This window comes from Nerophis ophidion, linkage group LG05 (assembly GCF_033978795.1).
Source record: "Nerophis ophidion isolate RoL-2023_Sa linkage group LG05, RoL_Noph_v1.0, whole genome shotgun sequence".
Lineage (NCBI taxonomy): Eukaryota > Metazoa > Chordata > Actinopteri > Syngnathiformes > Syngnathidae > Nerophis > Nerophis ophidion.
Window position 1 is genome coordinate 42544969 of NC_084615.1, and position 21541 is coordinate 42566509.

At 45.2% G+C, this 21541-nt stretch overlaps 1 protein-coding gene across 2 annotated transcripts in view; it reads left to right on the plus strand.

Moving 5' to 3' along the window:
- The first annotated feature begins 6634 nt into the window (after nucleotides 1-6634).
- Nucleotides 6635-21541, plus strand: part of atad2b (ATPase family AAA domain containing 2B) — a 131541-nt gene continuing 116634 nt past the window's right edge. For both annotated transcript variants that reach the window (XM_061901005.1, XM_061901006.1), the window contains exons 1-5: nucleotides 6635-6993; nucleotides 20649-20815; nucleotides 20927-20958; nucleotides 21043-21181; nucleotides 21391-21490. In XM_061901005.1, the coding sequence (XP_061756989.1) occupies nucleotides 6895-6993; nucleotides 20649-20815; nucleotides 20927-20958; nucleotides 21043-21181; nucleotides 21391-21490 (537 nt within the window). In that variant the 5' untranslated portion in view covers nucleotides 6635-6894. The remainder of the gene's footprint in view (nucleotides 6994-20648; nucleotides 20816-20926; nucleotides 20959-21042; nucleotides 21182-21390; nucleotides 21491-21541) is intronic.

Here is a 21541-nt window from a genome sequence, read left to right on the forward strand (position 1 = left end):
AAATATCCATCCATCATCCAACCATCTTCTTCCGCTTATCCGAGGTCGGGTCGCGGGGGCAGCAGCCTAAGCAGGGAAGCCCAGACTTCCCTCTCCCCAGCCACTTCGTGTAGCTCTTCCCGGGGGATCCCGAGGCGTTCCCAGGCCAGCCGGGAGACATAGTCTTCCCAACGTGTCCTGGGTCTTCGCCGTGGCCTCCTACCAGTTGGACGTGCCCTAAACACCTCCCTCGGGAGGCGTTCGGGTGGCATCCTGACCAGATGCCCGAGCCACCTCATCTGGCTCCTCTCGATGTGGAGGAGCAGCGGCTTTACTTTGAGCTCCTCTCGGATGGCAGAGCTTCTCATCCTATCTCTAAAGGAGAGCCCAGCCACCCGGCGGAGGAAATTCATTTCGGCCGCTTGTACCCGTGATCTTATCCTTTCGGTCATAACCCAAAGCTCATGACCATAGGTGAGGATGGGAACGTAGATCGACCGGTAAATTGAGAGCTTTGCCTTCCGGCTCAGCTCCTTCTTCACCACAACGGATCGATACAACGTCCGCATTACTGAAGACGCCGCACCGATCCGCAAGTCGATCTCACGATCCACTCTTCCCCCACTCGTGAACAAGACTCCTAGGTACTTGAACTCCTCCACTTGGGGCAGGGTCTCCTCCCCAACCCGGAGATGGCACTCCACCTTTTTTTTCTCGCCCGGAAATAAAATATGTAATGATGAAATAATTGGGGCTTCACGGTGCCAGAGGGGTTAGTGCGTCTGCCTCACAATACGGAGGTCCTGAGTAGTCAGGGCTCAATCCTGGGCTCGGGATCTTTCTGTGTGGAGTTTGCATGTTCTCCCCGTGAATGTGTGGGTTCCCTGCGGGTACTTCGGCTTCCTCCCACTTCCAAAGATATGCACCTGGGGATAGGTTAATTGGCAACACTAAATTGGCCCTAGTCTGTGAATGTGAGTGTGAATGTTGACAGTCCATCTGTGTTGGCGCTGCGATGAGGTGGCGACTTGTCCAGGGTGTACACCTCCTTCCGCCCGATTGTAGCTGAGATAGGCACCAGCGCCCCCGCGCCCCAAAGGAATAAGCGGTAGAAATAGATGGATGGATGGATAAAATAATTGTAATTGTTTTTAATTTTCATTTAGCTTCACCAATTTGGATAATATTTTTCTTCAAAATCGCTGAATTTTTGCAGTCCCTCGTAAGTTCTCTGTCTGCCGTGCCGTCAGAGCGCGTTCTTGTCTGGTGTGTTGCTAAGCGTTCAAAACGCCAGAGAAAAAAGTCTGAAGTGAGGCAAACAGTTCTCATATCTCACAATAGGAGCGCTCATGATCAGAGACATATGGTGGCGTAAGCGAGTCAAGTGCCGCAGCGAGTGACATGTTTTGTGTGTTGGTGCGCCATCAAAACGGCAGACAAAAATGTCTGAGGCGAGGCAAACAGTTCTCGTGCCTCACGATAGGGGCAGGGCGCTCATGATCCTAGACATACGGTTGCCTCAGCGAGTAAGTGCCGCAGCGACTTATTTTTTCCGTCTCGTGCACCCCAACTTTCAACATGGATGACTACATTTCCGCACTCAAACAGTTTTCTAAATTGGACTTTCAAGCAAAGCAGGAGATAATTACTGAAGGAAGACCAACACCAGAGCGGAATGGTTTGTTTCAATCAGCAGGACGGAAAGTTACTTGCTCTTTCCAAACGGAGTGGTATACGTGAAAAGACTGGCTTTGTGGATGTTCTGCAAGAAACCGCCCTTTTGTGCTTTCCTTGCCTTCTTTTTTAAACCTGTGGAACTGTGTGGATTTAAATGGGATTTTCGGACCTAAAGAATTTGCAAAGAAGCCTGACCCAACATGATCGGTCGACCGCTCATATTCAAAACTAGATTGCGCTAAAAACGTTTGGGATGACGAGGATAGACTTGGCTTTGGATGAACAGCGGCGACTCAACATCAGTGTCCACAATGCTAAGGTAAAAGAGAACCGATAGATTTTAAAAGATTTTAAAGGACAAACACATTTCGGGAGAACATCCGCACCATAATACAACATAAACTCAACAGAACAAATACCCAGAATCCCATGCGGCCCTTACTCTTCCGGGCTACAATACACACACCCACGCTACCACTAACCCCGCACGCCCCCACCCTCCCTACTTGCGTCGGTTGAAGTTGTGTATATTGTAGCCCAGGAGAGTTGGGACTGCAAGATGTTCTGGGTATTTGTTGTCTTGTGTTTAAGTTGTGTTAGGGTGCGGATCTTCTCCCGAAATATGTTTTGTCATTTTGTTTGGTGTGGGTTCAAAGTGTGGCGCATATTTGTAACAGTGTTAAAGTTGTTTATACGGCCACCCTCAGTGTGACCTGTATGGCTGTTGAGTAAGTACGTCTTGCAGCCACTAATGTTGTTCTGTACAAGTCTCGCACAACATTATTAAGAGCTGTCACTTTAGTTGTGTTGTGTGCCCAATGACGAGTTGTAGAGCAGTAGTTCTCTTATTATTTGCTACGTGAAGGTATGCCAAAGGTTAAGTGAGATTTATCAAAACATTCTAAAAATAGCAGCTAGTCATAAGCACTTAGTAAATATATATTAGTTGGATAACACTTCATCAAAATATGAATGCGAGTTCATAAAGTGTGAAAATAAATGCAACAATGCAATATTCAGTGTTGACAACTAGATTTTTTGTGGACATATTCCATAAATATTGATGTTAAAGATTTCTTTTTTTGTGAAGAAATGTTAAGAATGAAATTGATGAATCCAGATGGATCTCTATTACAATCCCCAAAGAGGGCACTTTAAGTTGATGATTACTTCTATGTGTAGAAATCTTCATTTAGAATTGAATCACTTGTTTATTTTTCAACAAGTTTTTAGTTATTTTTATATCTTTTTTCCAAATAGTTCAAGAAAGACCACTACAAATGAGCAATATTTTGCACTGTTATACAATTTAATAAATCAGAAACTGATGACATAATGCTGTATTTTACTTCTTTATCTCTTTTTTTCAACCAAAATGCTTTGCACTGATTAAGGGAAACTTGAATTAAAAACATTTTCACAGGGGGTACATCACTGTAAAAAGGTTGAGAACCGCTGTTGTAGAGGATGTCAAAGGCAGTGCAGTCACGGCAGCCCTTAATAATGTCGGCCGGGTGAAAATTGGAACAAATTCGGGGAAATGGTTGCACCGGTAGATTGTCTGGAGGTGCACTGAAATTCAGGAGTCTCCCGGAAGAATCGTGAGGGTTGGCTTTCCTGCCCTAGCAATGCTAGGACGGGAAAGCCATTCATAGAATGTGAATTCATTAAAAAGTGCATGTTAGATTTTTTTAAGAAATCTTTTCTTGCGGCCCAGCCTCACCCAGTTTTTGCATCCAGTGGCCCCCAGGTAAATTGAGTTTGAGACCCCTGGTTAAAGCGCTTTGAGTACCTTGAAGGTAGAAAAGCGCTATACAAGTACAACCCATTTATAATTTTTTATAGCAACGACACTTAAAAAACAAATTACACAACAATCATTTGTTCATTTAAATCTATAAATTTAACACTATGGAAAGAGTAAATTTAACACCAGCTCATGTTACGACCACATAGACGTTTGAATAGTTTTAAATTTAACTCTTTAAATGTTGATTTTACACTATAGAATTTACTGTGTACATAAGATGCATGTTCTCAAAATAAGAATAATAGGTAAGGTTGAAGTGTGTCATCTTTAGCTTTCTGGAAATGTGGCCCCTATGAACATTCTAGTTGAATTGCCCTTCCATAAATGGAGGACAAAGATTATGCATGGAGGTGTTGCAGATCATGATGTGCATACAATGCGAAACATTATTTTGAGTTTGCGCAAAGGGATAAGCACAGCAAAGAATAACAAAACACAAGTGATGCAGTAGTGATGTGGATGTGAAACTCATTCATTTGGACTCTTTGCCAACAAGGTTCAGTTTCACAATTGTATTGCGTTACTCGGTTCACTGTTGGGGACACATAATTACTTAAAAAAATATAATACTTTTTTCTGTATTCTGATCACCTTATAAAGATTAGAGAATTGGACAAGGCTTGTCTATTTTAAAACCATCCATTGTAAAATATACTTTTCCAGACACGTGTTAACAAATGTGTGTAATTTGTGTGTGTGTAAAGCTGATAGGATACGATATACTGTATTCATCCCCAAAATGGGGAAATCCTGAGGTTGCAGTGTGGATTCAAAAGTACAAAAAAGTAAGGTAAAACCCACATGAAAACCAGAGGGAAAGACTTCAGTGGCGCTATTTCCATACGTAACTACTCAAGTAAAACACAACGAAAAAAACAAAAAATGAGCAATAAATAATAGATAATAATAATAAAAAAATAAGATTGCACCATACATAGACAAAACAAAACAAAAACACAATTTCAACACCCACATTAACCCGATTGGCTTTTGCAGTGCTTCACACCATGTCTGATGGGGCGAGGCAGCACAATTTGATACCAATGCGCTATAAGACCCCATCTTATGATTGACGACTTCAAAACGCACTTTTTCCTCATCCATCCAGCCATCCATAATCCATCCATCCTCTTCCGCTTATCCGAGGTCGGGTCGCGGGGGCAGCAGCCTAAGCAGGGAGGCCCAGACTTCCCTCTCCCCAGCCACTTCGTCCAGCTCCTCCCGGGGAATCCTGAGGCTTTCCGTGGCCAGCCGGGAGATATAGTCTTCCCAACGTGTCCTTGGTTCTCCCGGTGGTCTCTACTGGTGGGACGTGCCCGAAACACCTCCTAGGGAGGCGTTCGGGTGGCATCCTGACCAGATGCCCGAACCACCTCATCTGGCTCCTTTCGATGTGGATGAGCAGCGGCTTTACTTTGAGCTCCTCCCAGGTGACAGAGCTTCTCACCCTATCTCTAAGGGAGATAGGGTGACTTTTAGACTTTTTCCTCATCGTTGGTCTGAAAACTGCGAGTTCCCAGCTCACTTGAACGCAGCAGTTGTACAGCGCATTGAAGTGATGTAATGACATTTTCTTGCATGTCTTATTTCACCTACTATCTATTTCCAGAATATAAAATAGTTTTTTTGAAAGAAAATGCAATTGGCTACTCATCTAAGAACTAATAAACCATAAGGAAAGACATCAGTGGCGCTATTTCTACACACAACTACTCAAGTAAAACACAACGAAAAAAAAAAAAGAGCAATAAATAATAGATAATAATAATAAAAAAATAAAATTGCACCATACATAGACAAAACAAAAACACAATTTCAACACTCACATTAACCCGAGTGGCTTTTGCAGTGTTTCACACCATGTCTGATGGGGCGAGGCAGCACAATTTGATACCAATGCGCTATAAGACCCCATCTTACGATTGATTCTGACCTGTGTTGAAAGTTTTTGTAAGATAGAAGTTGGGTGTACGTGCTGTCATATTTTTAGAACAAACTTGCTCGACTTCAAAACGCACTTTTTCCTCATCCATCCATCTATCCATCCATCCATTAATCCATCCATCTTCTTCCGCTTATCCGAGGTCGGGTCGCGGGGGCAGCAGCCTAAGCAGGGAAGCCCAGACTTCCCTCTCCCCAACCACTTCGTCCAGCTCCTCCCAAGAGATCCAGAGGCTTTCCCAGGCCAGCCGGGAGATATCAATCAATCAATGTTTACTTATATAGCCCTAAATCACTAGTGTCTCAAAGGGTGCACAAACCACCACGACATCCTTGGTAGGCCCACATAAGGGCAAGGAAACTCACACCCAGTGGGACGTCGGGGACAATGATGACGCAGTAGGACATCGGTGACAATTATGACTATGAGAATCTTGGAGAGGACGAAAGCAATGTTTGTCGACGGGTCTAACATGATACTGTCAAAGTTCAATCCATAGTGGATCCAACACAGCCGCGAGAGTCCAGTCCAAAGCGGATCCAACACAGCAGCGAGAGTCCCGTCCACAGTGGAGCCAGCAGGAAACCATCCTAAGCGGAGGCGGATCAGCAGCGCAGGGATGTCCCCAGTCGATACACAGGCAAGCGGTCCATCCTGGGTCTGGACTCTGCACGAGCGGTCCATCCTGGGTCCTGACTCTGGACAGCCAGTACATCAGATATAGTCTTCCCAACTTGTCCTGGGTCTTCCCCGTGGTCTCCTACTGGTGGGACGTGCCCGAAACACCTCCTAAGGAGGCGTTCGGGGTTCCTGGTTCAATCCCCACCTAGTACAAAACTCGTCACGTCCGTTGTGTCCTGAACAAGACACTTCACCCTTGCTCCTGTTGGGTGCTGGTTAGCGCCTTGCATGGCAGCTCCCTCCATCAGTGTGTGAATGTGTGTGTGAATGGGTGAATGTGGAAGAAGTGTCAAAGCGCTTTGAGTACCTTGAAGGTAGAAAAGTACAACCCATTTATATCCTGACCAGATGCCCGAACCACCTCATCGATCTGGCTCCTTTCAATGTGGAGGAGCAGCGGCTGTACTTTGAGCTCCTCCCGGATGACAGAGCTTATCATCCAATCTCTAAAGGAGATAGGGTGATTTTTAGACTTTTTCCTCATCGTTGGTCTGAAAACTGCGAGTTCCCAGCTCACTCGAACGCAGCAGTTGTACAGCGCATTGAAGCGATGTCATGACATTTTTTTTGCATGTCTTATTTCACTTACTGTCTATATCCAGAATATAAAATAGTTTCTTGTAACAAAATGTCATTTCTTACTCATTTAGGAACTAAGAAACTTGCTTTTAATTTGACATCATCTTGAAGACACGCACACACACACACACACACACAAGGAGAGAGAGAAAAATGGCGGCTTTATGCTGCTCTTTATGATCCAGTGCTTGGAGCCGGTTTGGGAGCTTTTTTAACAGGAATAACCATGGTGAACACACGGAACAGCTCGCGGCCGGGCGTCGGTCCCTTCATCTCCTCCAGGACCCGTTCGTCGTCGAGAAACGAGCACCACTCGGACGACCATGTAAGCCGGTTTCCTCTTTTCTCTCGCCCGGTGAGCTGGCTGGCCGTGTGGCCTGGAGCACAGCTGCCCCTACTGAGGCATTGTTCCCCGGCGAAAAGGTACCGGTGCCGGGCTTGACACTCACCGGACCACGGTCATATATCACGCAACACCCGGACGGAGCCATTTGAACGCCTGTCATTTAGCCTTGATCGTATTTCACAGCGTTTCAACTGCTGCTGGGCGACATTAGCTTGTGGCTCGGCTCAAGTTGTGTTTCCTTTGTGTTTGCCACTTGTACCGGGAGACTTCGCTTCACATGTGTCCTCCCGCTTTACCTCCCTGCAGTAACTTGTCCCGGAGTTCGACAGAGAGGTTTTTTACCGCCGAAATTGATCACCACCGGGGAGATTTTAAACCGTTTTATCCTCATTAGATTACGCTAAAGCGCGGGCGCTAACGCTAGCCCAACTGCTAGCTGGTTGTGGGGGAAGGGATCACAACAGTTGGCTGGCTCTTGTCTGGTATTAAAGCAAGTCTGAACTTGGGGAACTAGAGGCGTTAATTCTCTACGTTCATCTTTTTAACACACGCTTTTACCATAACATCACACATATCTTGCACTTTACAAACCGTGCCTTATGCAAGCTGACTGACGTCCTTTGTCACAGACTGTAAACATTTCTCAAAAGGACACCAAGTTTTAGAACTTTCGATTTTGTTGGCGCAAGATTCATTATAAAAGCTTCATTGGCCGAGTGTTGTTCATCATTTCAAAGTGTTGCAAACTATCTATCCATCCATTTCCTACCGCTTATTCCCTTTTGGGGTAGCGGGGGCGCTGGCGCCCATCTCAGCTACAATCGGTTAGAAGGCAAGGTACACCCTGGACAAGTCGCTACATCATCGCAGGGCCAACACAGATAGACAGATAACACTCACATTCACACACTAGGGCCAATATAGTGTTGCCAATTAACCTATCCCCAGGTGCATGTCTTTGGAAGTGGGAGGAAGCCGGAGTACCCAGAAGGAACCCACGCATTCACGGGGAGGACATGCAAACTCCACACAGAAAGATCCCGAGCCCGGGATTGAGCCCTGACTACTCAGGACCTTCGTATTGTGAAGCAGACACACTAACCCCTCTGCCACCATGTTGCAAACTACTGTAACTTAATTCACAAAGTGTCAATTTCTTAGGAACTTAGGAACAGGGTTCGTACGGGTGCTTAAATACCTTAAATGCTTTGATTTTAATGTTGTGTTTTCAAGGTTTGAAACATGCTTGAATTTTGGGTGAAGTGTTTGGAAATGTTCATAATATTTACCTGCAGTCTGACTCAATAGGCTAATTATAAAATGGGAAAACAATTAATTACGTTTCCTAAAAAATGAAAGCTACACTCTTGATCGGTTGGCTTTTCACGAGCCCATACATTAGGTTGTTGTTGTAAGCAGTTCACCAATCTCACGCACTTTGCAAATTATACGTCATTTCCATTGTGCGCAAGCAATTTGCATATCGCAAGACGAAATTTTGTTTGAAAATGGCGCGACCGTGCAAATGGATGGTTTGAGGACGGCTGAAGAAGAATTTGCGGAATTCTGCACAGAAAGCTACTTCGAACAGAAGAAGAACAGCATAACAGTCTCCCAACACTGCGTAGATGGCATCAAGGGTTAGGGTTGGGGTTAGTAGCCAGAACTTCCAACACAATCAATATATAGCTGGAAGCAATTTCCAAAATTGCCAAAAAGATTGTGCATTATACAAATTGCACCTATTGATTTGCAAAATGTGCACCACACATTATTCAAATATATAGCTGGAAGCAATTTGCAAAAAGATTGCGCACTATACAAATTTGGTTGCGCATTTTGCAAATTGCTCACATTGGTATTGTGCTTACAACATTGTCATGCCGGCTCTGAATCGCCCCAAGAGGACAGTGGTGCGTCGGTCCATCATGCTGGGAGGTTGTCGTTTTAATGATCATGATGTATGCATGAATTGTGATACAAAAATAACAAGTAAGCAATAATAATTATTGTTATTTCTTGTAAGAAATGTTTACTAATGGGCAGCACGGTGGAATAGGCTTTAGTGCATCTGCCTCACAATACGAAGGTCCTGAGTAGGGATCTTTCTGTGTAGAGTTTGCATGTCCTCACCATGACTGTGTGGGTTCCCTCCGGGAACTCTGGCTTCCTCCAACCTCCAAAGACATGCACCTGGGGATAGGTTGATTGGCAATACTAAAATTGGCCCTCGTGTATGAATGTGAGTGTGAATGTTGTCTATCTGTGTTGGCCCTGCGATGAGGTGGCGACTTGTCCAGGGTATACGCCGCCTTCCGCCCTATTGTAGCTGAGATAGGCACCAGTGCCCCCCGCAACCCCAAAGGGAATAAGCGGTAGAAAATGGACGGATGGATTCATGAATTATGATACACAAAACAAGTAAACAGTAATAATTTTATGTAAGGAATGTTTGTTAATGAGCAGCATGGTGGAAGAGGGGTTGGTGTGTTTGCCTCACAATACAAAGGTCCTGAGTAGTCCTGAGTTCAATCCCGGGTTCGGGATCTTTCTGTGTGGAGTTTGCATGTCCTCACCGTGACTGCGAGGGTTCCCTCTGGGTACTCCGGCTTCCTTCCACCTCCAAAGACATGCACCTGGGGATAGGTTGATTGGCAACACCAAATGGTCCCTAGTGTGTGAATGTGAGTGTGAATGTTGTCTGTCTATCTGTGTTGGCCCTGCGATGAGGTGGCGACTTTTCCAGGGTGTACGCCACCTTCCGCCCGATTGTAGCTGAGATAGGCTCCAGCGACCACGAAAGGAATAAGCGGTACAAAATTGATGGACGGATGAATGATGTATACATGAATGATGATGATACAAACAAACAAGTAAATGTTTGCGAACACCAATGACAATGAGTAGTCTACAGAAGCACTGCTTCATTTTTGTATGCCCCATTCAGTTAATAACTGTTGGTTCAATGTTAGGCTTAGGTTTTAGCAGATTTCCCTTATTTTCCTACAAACAGCATTAGCTGACCTCAAACAACAAGGCTATGGATTGATTCACACTGTTTTTCGCCTTTTGAAGGATACCGGAAAAAACGGAAAATTGATCTTGAAAGTCCTTAAAAAGTGCTTGAATATGGCCATGGAAAAGGGGTATATACAGAGCCTGTAGGAAATTATACAGATCCATAAAAGGCATCACAGTGTGTTATAGTAATCAACATCGCAGCAAAGTGTTTTTTCTAAAACATGAAATGTGATGACGTGGATATCATAGCAATAGTGTCATAGCAGTGTCTGCTGTCAAATCATATTGCACTGATCACAGCCAGAAAGGGCATTTCAGGTACTACCATTACCGACCACTTTGTACTCCAGAGTTTCTTCTTTTCTTGCTGCCCTCAGTCTCTTCTTTTTTCCTCTGTTATTTGTGTCTTTCCGAGTGGAAAGTCTCTTATGGCCGTTTTTGTGCTACTTTACAGGTAGCATTGCGCTGGAAATGCTATCTGTGGGTTGCATTCAATTACCATAAAATCACACATTTCTGCCTTTTACAAACCATGCATTATGCAAGCTGACTGACGTCCTTTGTTTCAGACTGTAAACATTTCTCAAAAGGAGACCAAGTTTTGCACTTTAGAGTTTGGTTGGTGCACGATTTATTATAAATGCTTAATTTCCAGAGGTTTTTTCATCATTTCAAAGTGTTGCAAACTACTGTAACTTATTTCAAAAAGTGTCAAGTGAGTGTGAGTTAGAATATATGGGGTTTGTCTCTGTGCGATATAGAAAATGACTATTGTGATATTCGAGTACACGTTCTCACGCAGTCACTTTTAGCTGCGGGCATTGCACTACAGGCATTTCTCACTCTTTCTTGTCGCTCATTCTCACGGAGACATAAAACAAGTGCACCTTTTTACATACGTCACATACTGTCGCGCGTGCAACGTCATACGCCCTCGCGGAGCAGAGAGGTAGCGGCATGGGTAAAAATGTTAGCTGTGATGCTAGCGGTGCGAGTGGTAATCCAAGAGAAACAAGGTGCAAATCTGGTAACAAATGGAGGAAGAATAATTAATTCCAAAGAAAAACAGCACAGGGTCCATCGTCTGGCGGGGGTTTGGCTTCAAGGGGGAATATGTTGAACAGACAACAGTAAAATGTCAAGTGTGCGGCAAAAGCATTGCTACAAAAAGTAGCATTACTGCTAATTTGTAGCATCATTTGAAAAGTCACCCGCTAGTGAATGAAGAGTGCTTGAAACTCTGCATGTCAACATCTTGACCGGTGCCACACCAACAAAATGCTCGAGCAACCATTTCCACATTAACACTGTATGAAAAAAAATTATCAATAGGAGATAAGGTCCGCAGTAACCTACCACATAGCGAAGGACATACACTATTTGATTTCCTATTATGCAGCTCATTTTTATTTGACAGTTATTGAAATATCTTGTGTGACATCATGCCCTAAAGTGCACTTTGTGTTTTACACTATTGTAGTGGTGTTCTGTACAAAAAGTGAACTTTAATTTAGTGTTGTTTCGATATGTCATCTTAGTGACATCATGTGCAAAAGTGCAGTAATAGCTTGTTTTAAAATGTCTCTGTAAATGATATACATTTTTGCCACCAATAGTGCTATTAATAGTATCGTTATATCGTGATAATGCATGTTGGTAACATGTTCTAACCGTGTCCTGCAAATTTGACAGGGACGAGCGATCAACGCAGTGTAGCGTTCACTAGCAGCTAACATCCATTCACAGTGCAAAGCTACTTCTATGTGAGCAATCCTCGCCTCCATGGCGGAAAATAAACCATGTTTCTTACAATTATCATTACCACTGACAATGGCAAGGAAGAGCTAAACATGCTACACTACACATCTCAGGAGGATATGCTAACCGCTAAGGTGGGCTGATTGATACAAATGTGAGAGGTAACGATACCAAGAATAGTATCGTGTAAAGTCAATACTACAACGGTTAAATAGATACAATGGTTAAAAACATATTGTGTCAATTTTCTTGTTTACAAACTCAGGAAATTAGTCTCTGGACACGAGGACTTAAGCCTTTAAATCAGAGACAATAGTAAATTATTAAAATATTTATTTTGATATTGTTTTACTGCTATTTGTTTTTTTCTGATTTTATTATTGTCATCATAAATGCAATCATTCAATGATTTTGAAAATTTAAGCGTCGTCATTAGTGTGTATCATTGGTATTGGATCCACACCCAAATTTGCAGTATCACCCAAAACTAATGTAAAGTAGCCAAACAACAAATGAATAAGTGCTTATTACATTTTAACAGAATTGTAGCTAGATTCATATTGGAACAAAAAGTCACCAGCAATGAAAGGTAAATTAGCAAGAAGATTAATAATAATTTAAAACAACAATACAACCAAAAGTTATGCAATATTCTAACGCAGGGGTCGGGAACCTTTTTGGCTGAGAGAGCCATGAAAGCCAAATATTTCAAAATGTATTTCCATGAGAGCCATATAATATTTTTTAACACTGAATACAACAAAATGTGTGCATTTTTAAGTAAGACCAACATTTTAAGAGTATAATAAGTATCTTATTCTTTTTAATAACATTGTTATTCTAAAAGTTAACAAATAATATAATATTTCCATTAATGCGACATCTTGAACAGGTGCGATAGAAAATGGAGGGTTGGATTAAAATGCATGAGAATGTTTTATAATTTGAACGTTATTTTTAACACTGTGATTACCAGCCGAAATATGAATTACGTATCATGTTAAGCAATGTCAGCTAAGATTTATCTGAGCGCCAGATGCAGTCATCAAAAGAGCCACATCTGGCTCTAGAGCCATAGGTTCCCTACCCCTGTTTTAACATTTATTGTAGGCATTATTTTCAGGGACCGGCTTTCCACTTGTGCCAGATAAATACAGCAATAATAAGTGCAGGAAAAATACAACTCACTATAACGCTCAATTAGTGGGAGCCCTGTTCATGTTTCTTTGCAATGAGATGCCCAGCAGGTTACCATAAACCTGCTGGGGACTGCAGATGAAAATCAGCCTTTGGCTACAATATGTCACATTTTATATTTTATATGTTCATTAATGTGCATTGTATCATGTCACAAAGTTATAACAAATGGCAAGTTCCTATGAGGGTTTTTATTGTATATCTATAAACAAGCTTATTGGTGTGTCTAGTTGGACAGGAAAAATTTAAGTGAGAGAAAATGCAGTCATTCATAAATTATTTAATGTTTCTGTGCAGCCCGGTGTAAAATGCGTCACTGACTGGTACCGGTCCCCAGACCGGTGGTTGGGGACCACAGGGCTAGAACACACTTCATAGCCTCAATGCGTATTTTAGGGAGAATAGTTCAAATGGTAATTGGTAGGGATGTCCCAATCCAGGTTTTTGCACTTCCGATCCGATACCGATATTGTTTTTGCACTTCCAATCCGATACCGATACTGGCCTATCCGAGCATGTATTAAAGTTTAAAGTTAATTAGCCTACTTACTTGTCAGATTCATGTTGAAAAGGGTTTTAGTACTCTTGATAACAACTAGCCAGCTGAATTAGGTGAGTTTGAATAATACACAATGGTTGGTATTCAAGGATAAACACAAAATAGAAAAAGTTATACATGAAAAACAGAAATGGCATCATTAAACAGTAAAAAAGTGAACAGTATAAAGTGCAAATAATGCTGTAAACATTATTAAAAAAAGCAAAACACACAAACTGTCACGATCCGCCACGCGCATCGTTTATTATTTTGTCGTTTATGTCTTTGTTCATGTTTAGTTTTAGACTTGGCCGATTCCTGTGTTTGTGCACTTCCTGATGTAGCTCGTTGCCATGGTTTCTTATGTTGTCCCAGCTGCTATTTCTTTGTCGCACACCTGATGGCAATTATTATTTGAGTATATAAGCCTGCGTTATTCCTTAGTTCGGGCTCGGCTCATTATTTGCTGACGGCAACATTCACGTATGTATCCTCTGCTTATCTCTGCTTTAGTTGTGCTAAGTTCCGTCTTAGCTTCGCGTGCGTTCGGCACGTCACCGTATTGGACCCTTTTTGTATCCTGCTAAGTTTAGCGTTAGCTTCCGTGCGTAGGCACGCGCTTTATTTTTCCACTTTTGTGTCAGTGTTCTTTTGTTTGATTATATTAAAATCAGTTTCTTACCTGCACTCCTGCTGACTGGTCGTTGTGCATCCACGAAGTGGCAACCCCGCGCAACAAGTGGGCCGAACGCGTGACAGAATGAGCCGACCCAAAAGCCACTTCGCACTCCTCCAGCCCCAGCCAGAGTAGGTGTTCCTCTCCGAGGAAGAAGAGATGGAGATCTTCCGGGAGCTCCGAGCAGACTCTTGTCCATGGGAAAGCGAGGACGACATTGAGCTGCCGGAGGAGGATCTCCCTGCCGAAGCAGTGGTGGCCTGGTGGCTATTCATGGCGAAGATAGCGGACGCGGAGGAACGCTTTCGCTCCCAGTCTCAAGCCACCCCGACGTTCCCCTCAGCGCGTTGCACGCCGCGCGGTGACGTCACACCACCCAGGAGAAGAGGGCTCCAGCGGCGGCCAGGCGCCGCGCAGGTGCGTGCACAAGAAAGAAGGTGCAGGACTTTCCCCTCAGCAGCGACTGCCAGGCGCTTTCCATGCGGCTTTTCCTCCCCGGCACCTGCTGACAACCTGCCAGAGGGACGCGTGCGGCGCACACGCAAAAGGCCAGCTCCCAGGCTTCCAAGTGCCCACCCTCCCATGCCCTCAACTACCTCCAAGCTCGTACAAATTCCCCCCCCCCCCCCGCGCCCCCCCCCCCCCCCCACACGCTCCATCTGGAATCTGCTTCCTGAGGGGGGGGGGGCAAGGCTGATGGCATGTCAGTGGGACAGGCAGACCTCCTCCCATCGAGGTTGCTACCTGCCTTGCCGCTGGCTCCGCGCGCACCAACAGACGAGCCACCTGCACCAATGCTAGCACGTAGCCCAACGCCAAGTCCACGGCTAAGGCTAGCCCCAGTGGAAACACCACGCCAACCTCCCACGCCTGCACCACGCCGAGCTCGACCGCCAAGTCATAGCCGGCCTCCAAGTCCAAGTCATAGCCGGCCTCCAAGTCCAAGTCATAGCCGGCCTCCAAGTCCATGTCATAGCCGGCCTCCAAGTCCAAGTCATAGCCGGCCTCCAAGTCCAAGTCACAGCCGGCCTCCAAGTCATAGCCGGCCTCCAAGTCCAAGTCATAGCCGGCCTCCAAATCCAAGTCATAGCCGGCCTCCAAGTCCAAGTCATAGCCGGCCTCCAAGTCCAAGTCATAGCCGGCCTCCAAGTCCAAGCCATAGCCGGCCTCCAAGTCCAAGCCATAGCCGGCCTCCAAGTCCAAGCCATAGCCGGCCTCCAAGTCCAAGCCATAGCCGGCCTCCAAGTCCAAGCCCGAGTCCAAGCCGGCCTCAAAGTCCAAGCCCGAGTCCAAGCCGGCCTCAAAGCCCAAGACCGAGCCCAAGCCGGCCTCAAAGCCCTAGCCCGAGTCATAGCCAGCCTCCAAGTCCAAGTCATAGCCAGCCTCCAAGTCCAAGTCATAGCCGGCCTCCAAGTCCAAGCCATAGCCGGCCTCCAAGTCCAAGCCCGAGTCCAAGCCGGCCTCAAAGTCCAAGCCCGAGTCCAAGCCGGCCTCAAAGCCCAAGCCCGAGCCCGAGCCGGCCTCAAAGCCCTAGCCCGAGTCCGAGCCGGCCTCAAAGCCCAAGCCCGAGCCCGAGCCGGCCTCAAAGCCCAAGCCCGAGCCCGAGCCGGCCTCAAAGCCCAAGCCCGAGTCCGAGCCGGCCTCAAAGCCCAAGCCCGAGTCCGAGCCGGCCTCAAAGCCCAAGCCCGAGTCCGAGCCGGCCTCAAAGCCCAAGCCCGAGTCCGAGCCGGCCTCAAAGCCCAAGCCCGAGTCCGAGCCGGCCTCAAAGCCCAAGCCCGAGTCCGAGCCGGCCTCAAAGCCCAAGCCCGAGTCCGAGCCGGCCTCAAAGCCCAAGCCCGAGTCCGAGCCGGCCTCAAAGCCCAAGCCCGAGTCCGAGCCGGCCTCAAAGCCCAAGCCCGAGTCCGAGCCGGCCTCAAAGCCCAAGCCCGAGTCCGAGCCGGCCTCAAAGCCCAAGCCCGAGTCCGAGCCGGCCTCAAAGCCCAAGCCCGAGTCCGAGCCGGCCTCAAAGCCCAAGCCCGAGTCCGAGCCGGCCTCATAGCCCAAGCCCGAGTCCGAGCCGGCCTCAAAGCCCAAGCCCGAGTCCAAGCCGACGCCCGGGTCCAAGCCCAAGTCCAAGCCGGCCTCTTAGTCGACGCCCGGGTCCTACTCGACGCCCGGGTCCAAGACGACGTCCAAGTCGACGCCCAAGTCCACACCGAGCGTCAGGTCCAAAACCACGCCGGGCGCATCTTCCTCCGTGTCGGCTGTGGGTGTGGCCATGCCCAGGTCGTCCTCCTCGCAGGCCGCTTCCACCTCCACGGGTGCGGCCGTACCCTGGGCGTCCTCCTCGGCGGGTGCGTCTACCCCCACGCCGGCCATGGTGGTGGCCCTACCCATGGCGTCCTCCTCACGGGATGCGCCCTGGTCCTCGTCAGCCATGGATGTGGCCTCTGCGGGCCCGCCCGCCTAGACTTTTGTGGTGTAGGCGTCCCACCCGCCGCCGCTGCCTGTGGTGTCTTTGGTGGAGTCAAGGATGCATGACTTGTCAGCCCTCCACCAGGTCCTCCCTCCGCCCTCCCTTCTCTTTTGGACTGTCTAGTTGTGGGGGGGGGTTTGTACTTCAGGATTTTTGGGGCATCTGGGATCTGCCCCTTGGGGGAGGGGTAGTGTCACGATCCGCTATGCGGACCGTTTATTGTTTTGTCGTTTCTGTCTTTGTTCATGTTTAGTTTTAGACTTGGCCGATTCCTGTGTTTGTGTACTTCCTGATGTAACTCGTTGCCATGGTTTCTTATGTTGTCCCAGCTGCTATTCCTTTGTCGCACACCTGATGGCAATTATTATTTGAGTATATAAGCCTGCGTTATTCCTTAGTTCGGGCTCGGCTCATTATTTGCTAACGGCAACATTCACGTATGTATCCTCTGCTTATCTCTGCTTTAGTTGTGCTAAGTTCCGTCTTAGCTTCGCGTGCGTCACCGTTTTGGACCCTTTTTGTATCCTGCTAAGTTTAGCGTTAGCTTCCGTGCGTAGGCACGCGCTTTATTTTTCCACTTTTGTGTCAGTGTTCTTTTTTTTGAGTATATTAAAATCAGTTTCTTAACTGCACTCCTGCTGACTGGTCGTTGCGCATCCACGAAGTGGCAACTCCGCGCAACAAGTGCGCCGAACGCGTGAAACAAACAACCTGAGTGGGATAAAATGTCTATAACTCAACATCAATACTTGCTTTTGAACAAGTGTGAACTTAAAAAAACCCAAAAAAAACCTAACTATCTACACACTCCTTTCAATTGTTTTCCCCAGTCAGGGGGGGCAAACAATTGAAGTCCAAGCATAATGGGGAGATTCTTTCTATCAAAGACGAGCACTTCAAGATGCTCAGGTGTCAGCCTGCTCCTGTGTTCACCAATGAGTGCTAAAAAGCCTCTCACTCTCAAGAGTCATTAAAATGTCTTACAACTTTACCACCACGCTTGACTTTATTGTGGCATGTTTTGCACTCCACCTCTTCATCTTTTTCGTTTTGTAGGGTAAAATAATCCCACACAGCTGACATTTTTACCGTAACTTTTAATTCACACGGCCGTCTTAAGGTTAGAACACAGACCTGTGGATGTGTTGAAGGTGTGCTGGAAAATGCGGAATGGCGCGTAGGGAGCAGCAGAAGAGTGGAATGTATTATTTAAATCGGTGCGTTGGAAAACACAGACTGGATTTAAAAAAAACCTGGATCTTTATCGGCATTTTCCCATGCCTTGCCGATACGCATTTTTTGGCAAATATCGGCGGCCGATCCGATCCAAATATCGGATCGGGACAACCATAGTAATTGGTATATATTGTATATATGTTATATACATATCTGTATATATAATATACTGTACAGATATTAAGTATATATTCGTATATATTCGCATATAAGTTATATTTTATATCGATATATTTAGTCTATTTATACCGGCATTTTCCTTTCTATCCTTACACTTTCCATCATTGTAACTGAGCTACTGAACAATTTCCCTTGTGGATCATTAAAGTTTGTTTAATTCTAAATAAACAACAATTATTTGCTATAACATTAATTACTTGCTTTTAATAAATGCACATCACGATCAACATTGAAGTTGAACTTTTAGCATGTGTGCATGCATGAACAATGTCTCACTATTCTTCGTCACACAGATCGTGCCACCCACACACACACCAAAGCTCTCATGTGCGCTCCATTGTAAAGACCATATGGAAACTTATGTAGTTCAGGGCACGCCATGCAGTCCAGCTTTTTTCCATTTTTAATCATTTAGCAATTAATCAAAGCAACAGAATATAAATCAAAGCTTTTTTTTGAATAGGTTAATTGTTGAAGCCCTACTTTTAAATATATTGTGATGCATCGTTATTGCAGGAGCAGGGTTTCCCACACATTTAATTATTTGTGGCGGCCCGCCACGAAAGAATTACGGCCGCCACCGCTCATAAAAGCAATGGGACTCTGTCTGTGAATGGAGCTTGTAGTTACATATTATATAAATATGTAAATATTATATAAATATGTTTATAAATATGTACATAAAGTGTTGTAATTATATTCCAACTCCGCGTTCTTCTTGGTCATCGCCGCCGCCGCCACCAAAGGTTACCATCAGCCGACAGGGAATCAAATCCTGCAGTGCCAGACGTGTCCCTCTGCTTAAGCCAGTGCATGTCCAGGCCCGTCTGAAGTTTGCCAGAGAGCACTTGGATAATACAGCAGAGGATTGGTAGAATGTCATGTGGTCAGATGAAACCAAAATAAAACCTCTTGGTATAAACTCAACTCGTTGTGTTTGGAGGAAGAAGAATACTGAGTTGCATCCCAAGAACACCATACCTACTGTGAAGCATGGGGGTGGAAACATCATGCTTTGGGGCTGTTTTTCTGCTAAGGGGACAGGTCGACTGATCCGTGTTAAGGAAAGAATGAATGGAACTATGTATCGTGAGATTTTGAGCCAAAACCTCCTTCCATCAGTGAGAACTTTGAAGGTAAAACGTGGCTGAGTCTTCCAGCATGACAATGATCCCAAACACACCGCCCGGGCAATGAAGGAGTGGCTCGTAAGAAGCATTTGAAAGTCCTGGAGTGGCCTAGCCAGTCTCTAGACTTCAACCCCATAGAACAGTGGTCCCCAACCACCGGGCCGCAGAATAATTTTTTATTCATTTTTATTTAAAAAAAAAAAGAAAAAAAGTTTTTTTTTAATTTTTTAATTTTTATTAAATCAACATAAAAACACAATATACACTTACAATTAGTGCACCAACCACAAAAACCTCCCCTTTTCATGACAAAAACGTCCCTTTTTCATGACTAAGAAAAAAAAAAAAAGGAATTAAAACATTGTTGTTCATGCTGAATTAATATATGCTCCTTTTAAACTTTCATGCAGAGAACGAAATCAGAACTAAGTCAATTTACCAAAAGTGTGTTATTAAGCAGTTATTATGCAGTGGCACACACATTTATGTAGTTTCCTAAACAACGTGCAAGATTGTCAGAGACATTTTAAAACAAGCTATTAGTGCACTTTTGTGCATGATGTCACTAAGATTACATATCAAAACAACACTAATTTAAAGTGCACTTTTTGTACAGAATGCCACTACAATAGTTCAAAACAAAGTGCACTTTTGTGCATGATTTTGTGAGCGTGTGGCACCGAATGGAGATGTGGACATGCACTCTTCATTCTCTAGCAGGTGACATTTCAAATGATGCTACATATTAGCAGTAATGCTAGTTTTTGTAGCAACACTTTTTCCCCACACTTGACAAATTACGGTTGTCTGTTCGACATATTCCCACTTGAAGCCAAACCACCGCCAGACGATGGACCCCCTGTTGTTTTTCTTGGGAATTAATTCTTCCTGCATTTGTTACCAGATTCACACCTTCTGTCTCTCGTATTACCACTCGCATGGCTCTGCTAGCATCACAGCTAACGATACCCATGCTGCTACCTCTCTGCTCCGCGAGGGCATATATGTATGTGACGTATGACGTTGTATGTGACGCGTGTAAGAAGGTGCGCTTGCTGTCTGTAAGGAGAGACAAGAAGGAGTGGGAAGAGCCTGTAGTGTAATGCCAGCAGCTAAAAGCAACTGCGTGAGAACGTAAACTCGAATATCACGATATAGTCATTTTCTATATCGCACAGAAACAAACCCGCGATATATCGCCCAGCCCTATATCACAATATAGATTTTAAGCCATATCGCCCATTCCAAACATGGAAATGGCAATTATCAAGTTATCAAGTTCATTTTCATTTATTGTTCGATTAATCCATTTATTGACTATCGGCCCACTACTATATCATTGATCATTTTAGCCTGGTTGATTTTTATGCTGTGCTGTAAACGATGGAAGGATGACCATGCAGTTCTAATTCTAATTATGGACCATGCCTTTGGTGTCCCTAGAAGGATATGAGCAGTGACGTGAGTAGTCCCAGCAGTCCGCGACTCAGCCCGCCGTCTAAGCGGCTCCGAAGGCAAACCATGTCAGAGCCCAGCTCCAGCGATACCTCACCCTCGCCCCAGACCAAAGGCCAGAGGGTCAGTTGGGACCTCCCCACCTACCGTACCAGGTCAGTTGCCGAATGTTATCACACCCGTCAACGCTGTAAATGTCTGCACAGTATATGTTCTTACCAACAAATAAAGCCTAAAGTGTAATCCTCCATTGTTTTTTTTTTCAGGTTGTCATCTCGTATAATGCAGAACGGACATGGTAATGTCACACAGAAAGCATTAAGAAACAACTTAAAATACATTATTCCTTTTGACTGAATGGTTTGTGTTTTGTATGCTGCAGCACATATGGGCCACCGCAAGGAGGATGGGGACCACTCCCACATGAACGGCCATGTGGAGCTGAAGAAGAGCTGCCGAGTGAGGAAGAGCCAATTTGAACACCTCAACCAAAGCCTGCTGTTCGACCAGCTGGTCAACAGGTAAGTGGGAACTCCTATCCAACTCAGTCTCAGTTCAATACCAGCAGGCTAAAAAAGGACACGACGCCACCTATGGAAGTCGACAAACACATACTGCTTCTCCAAGTCAAGCCTTGACCAAACACTCTCATCCTGTCGCGCATCTCCAAAGGCATCTTAACCTCATAACTTAGTGATTTATTATTATTATTATGTGTTTCTCTGCACAGCACTGCTGAGGCTGTCCTCCAGGAGATGGACAACATCAGCAGCATCAGGCAAAACAGAGAAGTGGAACGTCTTCGCATGTGGACCAGAGACACAGAGGAGGTGCATACTAGAGATCAACCAATATGGTTTTTCAGGGCCGATAACGATTAT